Source organism: Haematobia irritans, chromosome 4, assembly GCF_050003625.1.
Source record: "Haematobia irritans isolate KBUSLIRL chromosome 4, ASM5000362v1, whole genome shotgun sequence".
Classification (NCBI taxonomy): domain Eukaryota; kingdom Metazoa; phylum Arthropoda; class Insecta; order Diptera; family Muscidae; genus Haematobia; species Haematobia irritans.
The window spans coordinates 112,097,688-112,112,308 of record NC_134400.1 but is presented as its reverse complement, the minus strand read 5'-3'; the positions used below and the strand labels follow the sequence as shown (position 1 = coordinate 112,112,308).

Here is a 14,621-nt window from a genome sequence, read left to right as displayed (position 1 = left end):
AATTTTTTAATAGAATAACCTCTACAGCGATTGTGAGTAGCGAATAGTAGCGAAAATTACATCTCATAAACAAATTACAATATATTAATTGATAATGCCAATAAAAATACTCTTGTTTTCTTAAGTTGTATAGTACATCATTCATATTGCAAAATTACATCATTGAATAATTCCATGCCGTGGAGTAGGATATAGTGTGTTGGATTACAAAACAACAGGTCTGAGTTCGATTCCTCCTGGCGTCATAGAGGTTTTCAAAGTACGAATTGTACCATAAATATAAACAGAGGAAGAGAAAGGGATAGACAAAGACCGAGAATACGAAACTAAATTATGAGAGAGAATAAAATCTATATATATGTTAGATATGATAGCATCAACTCACTCGCTCTTTTTGAGTATATTTATGGTAAAGCTATTATTTTTAGAGAGCTGCTATGCTTGCGACGAAATACTTCTTTTTCGACTGCTGGTATGCATGCACCGAAGTACTTTCCTCCAATGTCATGCCCGTGTAAAAGTATTACTGCTGAAGTATTACTGCTACGAAGAAGTTGTTTGATGAAATTTGGTATGTGGCGGTTTTTATTGGTACAGAGACGAACGCTATTGAATTTGGAAAAAATCGGATCAAATTTAGATATAGCTCCCATATATATGTATCGTCCGATTTCGATAAATGGGGTCCGATTGCGTTTTTTTACTAACCGATTGGCGTCAAATTTGCCACAAAGTAATCCAATTGACCACCCTTTAAGTGTGCCAAATGTCATCGAAATCGGTTCAGATTTAGCTATAGTTCCCAGATATATGTATCGCCCGATTTTCACAAATTTGACCATAAACCCCTTATTTATCAACCGAGCCACCGTGGTGCAATGGTTAGCATGCCTGCCTTGCATACACAAGGTCGTGGGTTCGATTCCTGCTTCGACCGAACACCAAAAAAGTTTTCCAGCGGTGGATTATCCCACCTCAGCAATGCTGGTGACATTTCTGAGGGTTTCACAGCTTCTCTAAGTGGTTTCACTACAAGGTGGAACGCCGTTCAGACTCGGCTATAAAAAGGAGGTCCCTTGTCATTGAGCTTAACATGGAATCGGGCAGCACTCAGTGATAAGAGAGAAGTTCACCAATGTGGTATCACAATGGACTGAATAGTCTAAGTGAGCCTGATACATCGGGCTGCCACTTAACCCAACCTAACCTATCAACCGATCCTACTCAAACTTGGCTTTCTCAAATCTTCTAAAAGACTGACTCTATGTGCAAAATATCATCCAATTCGGTTCAGATTTAGATATAGCTCCCATATATATGTAGCGACCGATTTTGAAAAAATTGTCCCTTATAACCTTATTTTCGACCATAGTGGCCTCATTTATTAACCCATCTTAATCAAATTTAGTACAAGGTATTCTCCTGCAATCAGTCAGGGTATAATATCTTTGATCTGCCAAAAAATTTGCCTACAAGAAATATTGATTTTAGATTTAAAATATATACCGATCGACTCAGAATCACCTCCTTATTTAATAATGGACTCAATATTAGTGGCAAACTAACTCTGTAGGTTCAGAATCAACTATAACTCCTGAAATCAGACATATTTGTTCAGATTGTGATTATACTTCCATTTCCCATTCTTAAATATGGGAATGCGGTTTTCCCCAAAACCATTGATACCCCACAAACAATGTTTACTAATTCAGTAGGGGTGGTTTAGGGTATGATATAGTCGGCCCCGCCCGACTTTCTACTTTACTCACTTGTTTTTTTTATTTTTAATATTTTCAATGTTGTGACACATTTTTATACCCACACAGCTTTTATCTGCGAAAAATGTGTATACCAGAAATATTGATTTTAGACCCCATAAAATATATACAGATCGACTCACAATCACCCTCTGAGTCAATCTAGCGCTTGGTGTCCGTCCGTCCATGTATTTGTTGGTCGCGGGATTCCGGTCGCAATTATTAACCGATTTTGATGAAATTTGGTATAGAGTGTTTTCTGGGTACAAGAACAAACGCTGTGAATTTTCAAGAAATCGGTTCAAATTTAGATATAGCTCCCATATATATGTATATCCCGATTTCGACAAATAACCGATCATTGTCAAATTAGGTAAAAATTATTCTTTTTCATCATCCTTTAAATCTGTAAAATTTCATCGAAATCGGTTCAAATTTAGATATAGCTCCTATATATGTATCGTCCGATTTTACCAAATTTGGCCATAAAACCCTTATTTATTACCCGATCTTACTTAAATTTAGTAAAAGGTAACCTTCTGTGGTATCAACCAAACCTGCCAAATATCATCCAAATCGGTTCAGATTTAGATAAAGCTCCCATATATACACTGTTAGAAAAAAAAAACAAATGTTAGAAAAAAACAAGGCCGTAAGTTCGGCCAGGTCGAAGCTTATGTACCCTCCACCATGGATTGCGTAGAAACTTCTACTGAAGACTGTCATCCACAATCGAATTACTTGGGTTGCGGTAACAATTGCCGATCGCAAGGTATCTTAAAACTTCCTAACACCGTAATATATACCACATAGTCCATACGTGGTGTATATTAAACTAAAAAAGGCATATTAAATACGTATATAATTAAGTTTAAAGTTTCTATAGAAATAAAATTTGGAAAAAAAATTTCTATAGAAATAAAATTTGGAAAAAAATTTCTATAGAAATAAAATTTTGACGAAATTTTCTATAGAAGGAAAATTTTGACAAAATTTTCTATACAAATAAAATTTCTACAAAATTTTCTATACATAGAAATAAAATTTTTACAAAATTTTCTGTAGAAATAAAATTTTGACAAAATTTTCTATAGAAATAACATTTTGACAATGTTTCCCATAAAAATAAAATTTTGGTAGATTATTTTTGGCGCGAGTGGCAACCATGATTATGAACCGATATGGACCAATTTTTGTGTGATTGGGGATCGGCTATATATAACTATAGACCGATATGGACCAATTTTAGCATGGTTGTTAGCGGCCTTATACTAACACCACGTTGAAATTTCTACGGGATCGGATGAATTTTGCTCCTCCAAGAGGCTTCGGAGATCAAATCTGGGGAACGGTTTATATGGGGGCTATTATAATTATGGACCGATATGGACCAATTCTTGCGTGTTTGTTAGAGACCACATTCTAACACCATGTTCCAAATTTCAACCGGATCGGATGATTCTCCAAGAGGCTCCGGAGGACTAATCTGGGGATCGATTTATATGGGGGCTATATATAATTATGGACCGATGTGGACCAATTTTTGCATGGTTGTTAGATATGTACCATATACTAACACCATGTACCAAATTTCAGCCGGATCGGATGAAATTTGCTTCTCTTAGAGCAATCGAAAGCCAAATTTGGGGGTCCGATTATATGGGGGCTATACGTAAAAGTGGACCGATATGGCCCATTTGCAATACCATCCGACCTACTTAAATAGCAACTACTTGTGCCAAGTTTCAAGTCGATAGCTTGTTTCGTTCGGAAGTTAGCGTGATTTCAACAGACGGACGGACGGACATGCTCAGATCGACCTCAGAATTTCACCACGACCCAGAATATATATACTTTATGGGGTCTTAGAGCAATATTTCTATGTGTTACAAACGGAATGACAAAGTTAATATACCCCCATCCTATGTGGGAGGGTATAAAAATATAAAATTGAATAATTTTTTCCACATTATTTGTATTAGAGAAAAAGGTGCCAAGAACTAAAAAATTTCGTGGAAGTGAAAATATACAATATTTTTGGGCTCAAAGTGCTTCCAAACATATAATATGTTCACATAAAACAAACATATTAATGTTTCGGCAGTATCCAATAATATATGTGCTTCCTGCAAAATATGTTTGGAACATATGTTGGAGAAGCGTTTTTTTTTTGAGGTTGTATTTATATGTTCATACATCTTGTACTGATATGGATCAATAAAGAAAGAAATAACTTCCTGTGTAGTTAAAATAAAGAACATCTTTGGGGGACATTTTTTGAAGTGCTTTTAAAGTTGTGTCTTTAGAACAACATTCAAAATTTTTGCTGGGCGGTTTAACTTCGTCATCCTCTTCAGGGTACAGTTCGATCTACTTGACAAGTTTGTGTTTCACCCTAATTACGAATTTTAATCCAATACCCGTCAGTTCATCAAGCACTGGCATATGCACTTCATGCCACAAAGGTCTCTTCCAAAACTGTAAGGCACGTTCACTGTTTTCTTGAGTGTATCGCACTATTAAGCCCATTTCTCAAAGATGGGTAAACAGGAAATGAAAACATTTTAAGATGTAGCAAACGTGAGCAAGATCTTTGAAGTGTCTATTTTATTTTAATTGTAAATATTTCATCAGCATACATGAATCTGCTCTAGAATACAGAATCATAAATGAGTTCGTTTGATTGAACAAATATTTGTTAACCTACAAATATTTAATGCCGAAATGGTGATGATAAACATTAAGAGCACAATGTATTTTCTAGCATTGCTTGCTTGAAGTACCCATCCAAATCATGAGGTGATAATATTCTTAAGGGTGACGGGGGGAAATATAGTTCTAATGTGATTTCTGAAAATTTTAATGATACCTAATATCCATTGATTAAACAAAAAGTAGCCAACGCACTGCGCACACCACGAACAGATGGAGGATGGTTTTGGTTTGTTTCGTTGGTTGGTTCGTTGTGTGAGCACTGACCATGGTTAACATGAACACCGCCACTTGAGTATTTTGTATATACACCATACTTCCTAAGATGGAGCTTATGATAAGTTTGCCAATCTGTTGGTAACACATTATGGTGTGATTGATTTCCAGTCATATGATAGTCATGTTTCTTTACATTGCGCAAACACAGAAAAATATTGTTATAATATTTGTTCAATTAAAAGTTTAATTGGATTTGAAAACTGATGAATTAAAAGTTTTATTGAGACCATTAAGTAACCCAAAATAAGAAATCAATCACAAAAATTATTAAAATCAATTAAATTTTTTATTGGATCAACTAATTTTTTAATTGACATCAATTATAAATTATTTGGATAATGAGAACGAAATGGAAATTTGACAGTAAAACATTGTGAATTATAGTCAATTAATTTTTTTTTTACAAAAAAAGAATGTTTTATTTTTCGAGTACAACCCCTACGGGAAATGGATCAACCCCGCACGACCGCAATAATAGTCCCTAGTGTGTAAGAACTCGTCACTGTTCTGCACAAAACCTATGGAGGTATAAGGCCTGGGTAAGGTTTGATTTTATACACTGAAAAGAGTATTGTCGTGAGACCATGTCCTTAAAATACGAATACGAATTTTGCACAGCATAGAATACGGATTTCTTAGATATAAAGTTTTTTCCTGGTCCAAATGTCATAAACATTTCAATGAAGTCTTTTTGTCATTGTAATTAAGTGATTTGACTTAAAACTGGGTATCTTTGCATGAAAGAATTTTTTTTTCGTATCTTGACTTCAAAGCAAAACTAATAGGTTGCGCTAAACTTTTCAATAAATCAGATTTCTGTAGGCAAATTTAATTTTTCTTCATCATCATTATCAAGTTGAACACTTAGGTCCTGGTTTATATTCTGCTGTTGCCGTTGTAGACTTTGGAATTTCTGGAAATAAATAAATATATATTTATTGCGAATTTCTGATATTTTTTATTCCATAAATGGAGTAATTTTTTACCACTACATGTGGTAAATATATATATATATATATATATATATATATATATATATATATATATATATATATATATATATATATATATATATATATATATATATATATATATATATATATATATATATATATATATATATATATATATATATATATATATATATATATATATATATATATATATATATATTCCAAAGATGTATAATCGGAACTTGTGAAGACTTTGTTCCCATACAAAAATGTCGGTATCAAATAAGTTTTTGCAAGAAGCATTCGTACATTTAGCGGAGTCGATGAGCGCACAGCCCACAAATTAATCAATATTCCATATAATTTCTCCATCTCTGTGTACAGTATTGAAAATGTTGTTTATGGCAATGCTTTTTTTGCTGGGTATCTAATCTAAAGTCTTAAAAATACCCTGATTTGGCTGAATTTTAGATGGAACGTGGAAGAAGATGAGTAAATGAATATAAAATATTTAATTGTCGATACCTGGTCGATTTATACCTCCTTTTTGTCCCACATTTTGAAAATTTCAAGTTTTCTAATTTTCTTGAAATGTGCTGGGACGGTAGAGGGTGGTGCCTCTATGGGAACTAAGTGTTACTTAATTTTTTGATATTTGTCCGGTAGGTGACGCTCCTTCTGCCCCCTTTTTATACCCTCCACCATATGATGGGGGTATATTAACTTTGGTATTCCGTTTGAAACACATCGAAATATTGCTCTAAGACCCCACAAAGTATATATATTCTGGGTCGTGGTGAAATTCTGAGTCGATCTGAGCATGTCAATCCGTCTGTTGAAATCCCGCTAACTTCCGAACGAAACAAGCTATCGACTTGAAACTTGGCACAAGTAGTTGTTAATGATGTAGTTCGGATGGTATTGAAAATGGGCCATATCGGTCCACTTTTGCGTATAGCCCCCATATAAACGGACCCCCAAATTTGGCTTGCGATTGCTCTAAGAGAAGCAAATTTCATCCGATCCGGCTGAAATTTGGTACATGGTGTTAGTATATGGTCTCTAACAACCATGCAAAAATTGGTCCATATCGGTCCACTTTTACGTATAGCCACCATATAAACGGACCCTTAAATTTGGCTTGCGATTGCTCTAAGAGAAGCAAATTTCATCCGATCCGGCTGAAATTTGGTACATGGTGTTAGTATATGGTCTCTAACAACCATGCAAGAATTGGTCCATATAGGTCCATAATTATATATAGCCCCCATATAAATCGATCCCCAGATTTGTCCTCCGGAGCCTCTTGGAGGAGCAAAATTCATCCGATGTGGTTGAAATTTGCAACGTGGTGTTAGTATAAGGCCGCTAATAATAATAAAAAATAGTTATATATAGGCGATCCCCCATCACACAAAAATTGGTCCTTGTCGGTTCATAATCATGGTTGCTTCTCGAGCCAAAAATAATCTACCAAAATTTTATTTTTATAGAAAACATTGTCAAAATGTTATTTCTATAGAAAATTTTGTCAAAATTTTATTTTTATCGAAAATTTTGTCAAAATTTTATTTCTATAGGAACATTTTGTTAAAATTTTATTTCTATAGAAAATTTTGTCAAAATTTTATTTCTATAGAAAATTTTGTCAGTATTTTATTTCTATGGAAAATGTTATCCAAATTTTATTTCTATAGAAATTTTTTTTTCCAAATTTTACTTCTATAGAAAATGTTGTCAAAATTTTATTTCTATAGAAACTTTAAACTTAATTATATACGTATTTAATCGGCCTTTTTTAGTTTATTTAGTTTAATATATATGGACTATGTTGTTATATTACGGTGTTAGGAAGTTTTAAGATACCTTGCCATCGGCAAGTGTTACCGCAACCCAAGTAATTCGATTGTGGATGACAGTCTTCAGTAGAAGTTTCTACGCAATCCATGGTGGAGGGTACATAAGCTTGGCCTGGCCGAACTTACGGCCTTTGTTGACAGACAACATAGAGAGTGCTTAATTCCGGTATATGTTCCGATCATTTATTATACCCTCCACCGTAGGATGGGGGTATATTAACTTTTTCATTCCGTTTGTAACACATCGAAATATTGCTCTAAGACCCCATAAAGTATATATATTCTGGGTCGTGGTGAAATTCTGAGTCGATCTGAACATGTCCGTCCGTCCGTCAGTTGAAAACACGCCTACTTCCGAACGAAACAAGCTATCAACTTGAAACTTAGCACAAGTAGTTGTTATTGATGTAGATCGGAAGGTATTGCAAATGGGCTATATCGGTCCACTTTTACGTATAGCCCCCATATAAACGCAAATTTGGCTTGCGGAGCCTCTAAGAGAAACAAATTTCATCCGATCCGGCTGAAATTTGGTACATGGTGTAAGTATATGGTCTCTAATGACCATGCAAAAAGTGGTGCACATCGGTCCATAATTATATAGAGCCCCCATATATACAGATCACCAGATTTGACCTCCGGAGCCTCTTGGAAGACCAAAATTCATCTGATTCAGTTGATATTTTGTACGTGGTGTTAATATATGGCCTCAAACACCCATGCCAAAATTGGTCGAAAACGGCCAATATTTATATATAGCCCCCATATAAACCGATCCCGAGATTTGACCTCCGGAGCCCCTTGGAAGAGCAAAATTCATCCGATTCGGTTGAAATTTTGTACGTGATGTTAGTATATGTTATCCAACAACCATGCAGGAATTGGTTCATATCAGTCCATAATAATATATAGCCCCCATATAAACCGATCCCCAGATTTGACCTCCGGTGCCTTTTGGAGAAGCAAAATTCATCCGATCTGGTTGAAATGTGGTACGTGGTGGTAGTATATAATATTTAACAGCCATGCCAAAAGTGGTCCATATCAGTCCATAATCATACATGGCCCCATATAAAGCGATCCCGAGATTTGGTTTTGGATCCACTTGGAGGAGCAAATTTCATCCGAGTCACTTGAAATTTGGTACATTGTGCTAGTATATGGCCGTTAACAACCATGCCTAACTAGTCCATATCGGTCTATAGTTATAAATCGATCCCCAGTCACAAAAAAATTGGTCCATATCAAGCTCATAATTGTATATAGCCCCCGTATAAGCGACCCCCATATTTCAATTCTGGCTCTCTACCACCTATGGACTAACTCACAATTTAGAAAACGATGTTTTAAGAAGTTTTAAGATACCACAACCCAAGTAAGTTGTGGATGACAGTCTTTCGTAGAACTACGCTATCCATGGTGGAGGGTACATAAGATTCGGCCTGGCCGAACTTACGGCCGTATATATTTGCTTAAAATTTTTAAATTTTTACTTTCTTATTTTTATTTGACAAGAAGCATAGTGTTTTTATGCAGTTGTAATAGGGTACTCCCCATGGATTTCACACAATAGGAAGAAAAAGGTGTACTCCATTTTATAAAGGGTGTGAAGTTAAAGTTGTTGTCTAAAGTTGTTTTAGCGAAGACACAAACCACTTCAATATTTTGAAAATTTTAATGTTGCGATTTTAAGACTTTTTGGAAAGAAATAAAATATATTTTGCTTCATTACAAACTTTTTGAACGCAAATGCGTGTACTCTTTACATAATTTTGAGTAAAAAGTTATTTTGAGTAATATAGATGCCATTCAGAAAATATGGAAAAAGGGATTTTACATTCATTAGACTTTTTCGGGCAAGGAAAGATATGTCAATTTTGTGGGTAGATTTTCCGGCATTTCTAGGAAGAGTTAGAAGGCAAAAGTGGTTATAGCTCCAAGCCCCAACAAGGTGACCTACGCCTCTGCCGTTTGGGGGAGAGGATTCTTCCAGCTTGGGGCTAATGTGCTATACCCACTTTTGCATTTTAACTCTTCCTAGAAATGCCCGAAAATCGACTCACAAAATTGACCTAAATATTAACGCCCAGCTACACTCATGGAGATTCCATATAGTTTTCTTCGTCTTTAAAGCTAATAGAATCAATTAATGTTTTTTAAAAACTGTGCAACAGAAAGGTTTTATAGTTATTAGAATTTACATGAATTTGCCCTCTACCCTTTATCTCATTAACTAGATGACCTACGCCTCTGCCCTCTTTACGGGGGAGTTCTCCCATCTCCGAGCTAATGCGCTATACCCACTTTTACTTTTTTACTTTCCTTGCTCCCTCAAAAAAAATCGCTTCTCTAACATATGTTCCAAACATATTTTGCAAGAAGCACATATATTATTGGATACTGCCGAAACATTAATATGTTTGTTTTATGTGAACATATTATATGTTTGGAAGCATTTTGAGCCCAAAAATATTATATGCTTGGAAGAATTTTCCCCAAAGAAAATTGTGCTCATTCCCTAACATAATTTTCACTTCCACGAAATTTTTAGTTCTTGGTACCTTTTGCTGTGATTCAATTCAAAATGTGTGTCCATAATGCCAAAATGATAAACAAAACACTTGTCCACACATACATAAAATTCTTCTCTCAAGGTGAAAACACATGCTGTTTTTTTTTAAATCTCTATGCTCTTGGTTCCGAATGTCTATTCTCTTTACTCCGAATACTCATTCTAATATTCAAATTATATAATATTTAGACTTAAGCATATCAAATTTTTGGCCTTATCATAAAGCAGTTTTCGGATACAACATACAACTGTTTCACAGAAATTGTAAACATATATATGTTTACTCGAAATTTGTAAATTTATATATGTTTACATTCACACATATTATTTTTATGAAACATTCATGCCCCAAACATAATATATTACACCATATTAACATATGTGTCCCAAACATTTAGTGTTAGTTTAGGAACATTACATGTTGGCACTTAAATATATTGTGTTTAAAAATTGTGCCCGAAACACATTTTGTTTATATCGGAACATACGAAAAACATATTTTTCTAACAGTGTGCAAATGTCCGAAAAAGTTTAATGAATGTAAAATCCCTCTTTCCATATTTTCTCAAAATAACTTTTTGCTCAAAATTATGTTAAGAATACACGCATTTGCGTTCAAAAAATGTGTAAAGAAGCATATATATTTTATTTCTTGCCAAAAAGTCTTAAATTCGCAACAAAAATTTATAATTTCAAAAATATGTAAAGTGGTTTGTGTCTTGACTAAAACAACTTTAATTTCACACCATTAATTTTATATGCCAGTAAAGGGACTTCCCAGGTCCTATACTTTAAAAGAGTTCTCCGGTTAATTTTTTGCTTTGATAACTTCATAAAATAACTTAAAATCCTATGGAATTTTTTATTATCTTATCCCTTGAAATATTGTTTAAAGGATATGATTGTTCCTTAAAAATAAGATATTTTTTAACAAACAGTCTCTCAGTTTTAATAAATCAGGAAGGCGCATCGAAGCGGGCTGGGTTCAACTAGTATTTAATAAATTCTCTTTAATTTGTGTCATATTGGCATATGTTTTGATTGAACATTTGTAAACTAAATCTACACTTTATTCCATTGTATACTTTTCTTTGAGTGTACAAACTGGAATAATTTTAAATTCTTTCCCCTCTATGGCACTCATATCAACACGAGTAATGCAATTGGGAAACTATTGATTTCAAGAGAATAACTCGCAATCTATGAAGTAGGGTACATAAGATTCGAATCCATTTAATTTTTGGTTTTCTTATTGTTTTTATGGTCTGATAATTAAGTGTGACAACATTAACTGACCACACCATTTCATGGCTTGATAGAAGAGGGAGCTTGAATTTGTTCATGCTCTAAGTATTTTGTTTTTGTTTTGACAAGTCATTGGGCCAGCTTAAATACTTTGGAACATGTTCGATGGCTTAAGCACAGAGTTCGTTCGAACCGGCGCTAGTTGAAGATGTATTGGATACTTTTAATTTTTGTTGATTTTTCTCGCTTTTGTTTTTATTTTTATTGAACATTCCCTTAAATGTTGAAGAATATTTTGTAGTCTGAAGTTTTGTAACTTTTTGCGATGGTGTTAATTGTTTCTCTTGTATAAATACAAATTTGCCATTACAGAAAATGATTATTCAGCATCAGACCATAACAGAGTAAAGACAATATGGTAATTTAAACTACGATAAGAAAGTAATATAGAAAAAACCAAAACATTTTAATAATTGTGTATTTTATTTTAGAAACTATTTATCCTTGCTGTAAGCTACATGGTTTTGGCCAATGCTTCGCCCCATTTGATTCGAAGAGATATTGCAGAAAATTTGAATGGCCCTGAAAAATCGTATTTGCCACCAGAGATCACAAATCATGAAGAACTCTCCATGAAAACTGGAAGCGCTGAAGTCATAACGACCGAAGAACAGATACCGGAAACTACTTCCCAGCCCATTGAAGAGACTGCAATTTTGGGTGAAAATGGCTATGAATATAAAACGGTGCGTAAAGTGGTTGTAAGGAATCGTCGAGATGTTTCCCATTTGAAATTGAATTATTTGCCTCCTTTTGAGTCTCATCAACCATCTAACGAATATCTGCCACCACTGAGCAATGATTTAACAGAGGAAACAACTCTGCCTGCTCATGAAGAGAATCAAGCAGCCATGATAACAGAAATTCCAACTGAAGTTCCACAACCTTCCAATGAATATTTGCCACCTCATCTACAGAAAGAGACTCAAGAAGTCAAAGCCAAAGAAACTCCAGGACCCATTAAAGAATATCTTCCTCCTCAGGAAACTGAATCAAGTTCAAAACCAAAGGTTAGCGAAGAGGTCCTAAGTGAGCCAAATGAAACAACCACTTTAGTACCTCAGGAAGATGACAATTCTGAGATAATCGAATCAGCTGAACCCCAAGAGGATACAGCCGTTCTGGCTGAAGATGGTTACCATTACAAAGCACCCAGTGAAGTTCCAACAGAATTGTTTTCAATTCAACCTGAACCCATTATGGAGAACATACCACCAAGTCCAGAATATTTGGCCCCTGCCTCAGATGACAGTGTTGAAAATGAGCATCCCAACAATGGCGAATCAGCTGCATTAGCTGAAGATGGTTATCGTTATCGTTTCGTCAAGAGACGTTACTAGGCGGCTTCTGCAATTGTTTATACATTTTGTTTTGTTTATTTTATGTTAACATTTTTTTTTATGAATTTAAAATTTAATTTAAGGCATGTGGAAACACAAATATATTGGCTTGCATTTACTTACATACATATATGCTAATAATTAAAAATGAAGTGTTAATTGGAAGCTGAAAAAATTGTAAAACTTGTTGTCAGTTTGTGTTGCAAATATGATGCAATTATGAGTGGTTAATTAAAGTGCTAATTTTCACGGTTGCCTGGTGTCTATGGACATATTTCTATAGGATGTTAAAATCAGTTCGAGTATTCATTGTAATACTACACATACCATAAGCTCCGGTTATTGGTTGTTCATAGAAGTAGAAAAACTTAGCTCTTTTCATAACAGCACAACATGAGGATATTTCTAGTGAAAATCTAACGACTTCCTGGAAAAATCAGGTTTTGTTTAACTCCAGCTATGAGCTTAATACAAGATAATATTAATATTAGAAACTTTGTTGGCTAAAAAAACATCACTGATTGTTGATGAATGATTACAAACCCACATTTTGTGATACAAAATTGGCACCCAGGTGAATTCTAATAAAACTATGGCGTATAAGTCTAAAACGAACGAAAATATATATCTAAATCTGAAATGATTTTGATTTTGTCATATATAGCTAGAATTTCCATTCTACTCTTTCTACAAACATTCACGTAAATCGGACTAAACTTTGGCCTCAAGACACTGAACTACCAACTTCTGTGCAACAAAAACATTTTATTTAGCTGTGAAAAATATTATTATATGATTAAAGAAAATGTAATAGATTCTGTTCAAATTTTTTCAACGAAAAAAATATAATCGCTGCATAAAAAATACTTTTTGAAATAAACAGCCCAGCAAAAACTCTCATTACCCGGTAATCTTGTAGGTAAGCCTATTTAAAAATTAATAACCACTTATTAATTGGCATCGCTTCGGATTACATTTACATACACATGTCGTAGGAGGGAAGTACTTCTTCACAGGCATACTATCGGCCATAAAATAAGTAATGCATTTAAAGCATATAATCACCTAATATGTAATGACTTATTCGTAGATACACCAGAGCTTGCAAAATAGCCACTTATTGTCTCAGGCAACCAAATCTCGAAAATATTGATTTCTATCGCCGATTACAATGGATCAAAATATGGCGAGTGGTGCTGTAATAGGAGAACTACTTGAATAGAAACGAATATTGTATAAATAAACAAAAATTCTAATAAACAATCTAAATAAGATTACACTCAAATTAATTTCACACTTAAAGGTAGGTACTATGTTCTGTTTTCGCGTTGAAATTTTCGCGGTTACTATATTAAAACAGTTCAATATGAATCAGAAAAATTAACTCACTTGACGCGCAGTTTCTTTTTCCTATAGATTTCAGCGAGACTTTACAGGAATATGTTTATTTTAATTTTTAATTTTGATTATATAAAGAAAAGTAATCGCGAAAATAAAGTGGTTTTCAACTCGAAAACTGAACATAGTACCCACTTTAAAATAGAAATAAATGTAGGTTGTTTAAGGTAGTTGGATTCGTGAATTACGATACAATATATCCAATAGCCAATTCACATAAGGTTCGAAATCTACTAAAAGTGGATTTAAGTCTCCTTTTTATAAGGCAAATTGCATTTGAAATTTAGTTTAAACGCATTTAGGAAGTGTAATGTGAATGAGGTATAAGAAAGCATTTATTTAAAACATAATATGATAATGTCATTAAACACAATTATTATGAAATATTTGTGATAAAAAATTCTTAACGGAAAAATCTTCAGAATTACTGTTACATTACATATTCT

General features: G+C 33.9%; 1 protein-coding gene across 1 annotated transcript; it reads left to right on the top strand.

Moving 5' to 3' along the window:
* Window positions 1-11,720: 11,720 nt before the first annotated feature.
* On the top strand, window positions 11,721-12,960 carry LOC142234396 (uncharacterized). Its single transcript, XM_075305523.1, has 2 exons — window positions 11,721-11,795; window positions 11,869-12,960. The coding sequence occupies exons 1-2, from the start codon at window positions 11,793-11,795 to the stop codon at window positions 12,775-12,777; spliced, it is 912 nt and encodes a 303-aa protein (XP_075161638.1). The 5' UTR covers window positions 11,721-11,792; the 3' UTR covers window positions 12,778-12,960.
* Window positions 12,961-14,621: the final 1,661 nt, after the last annotated feature.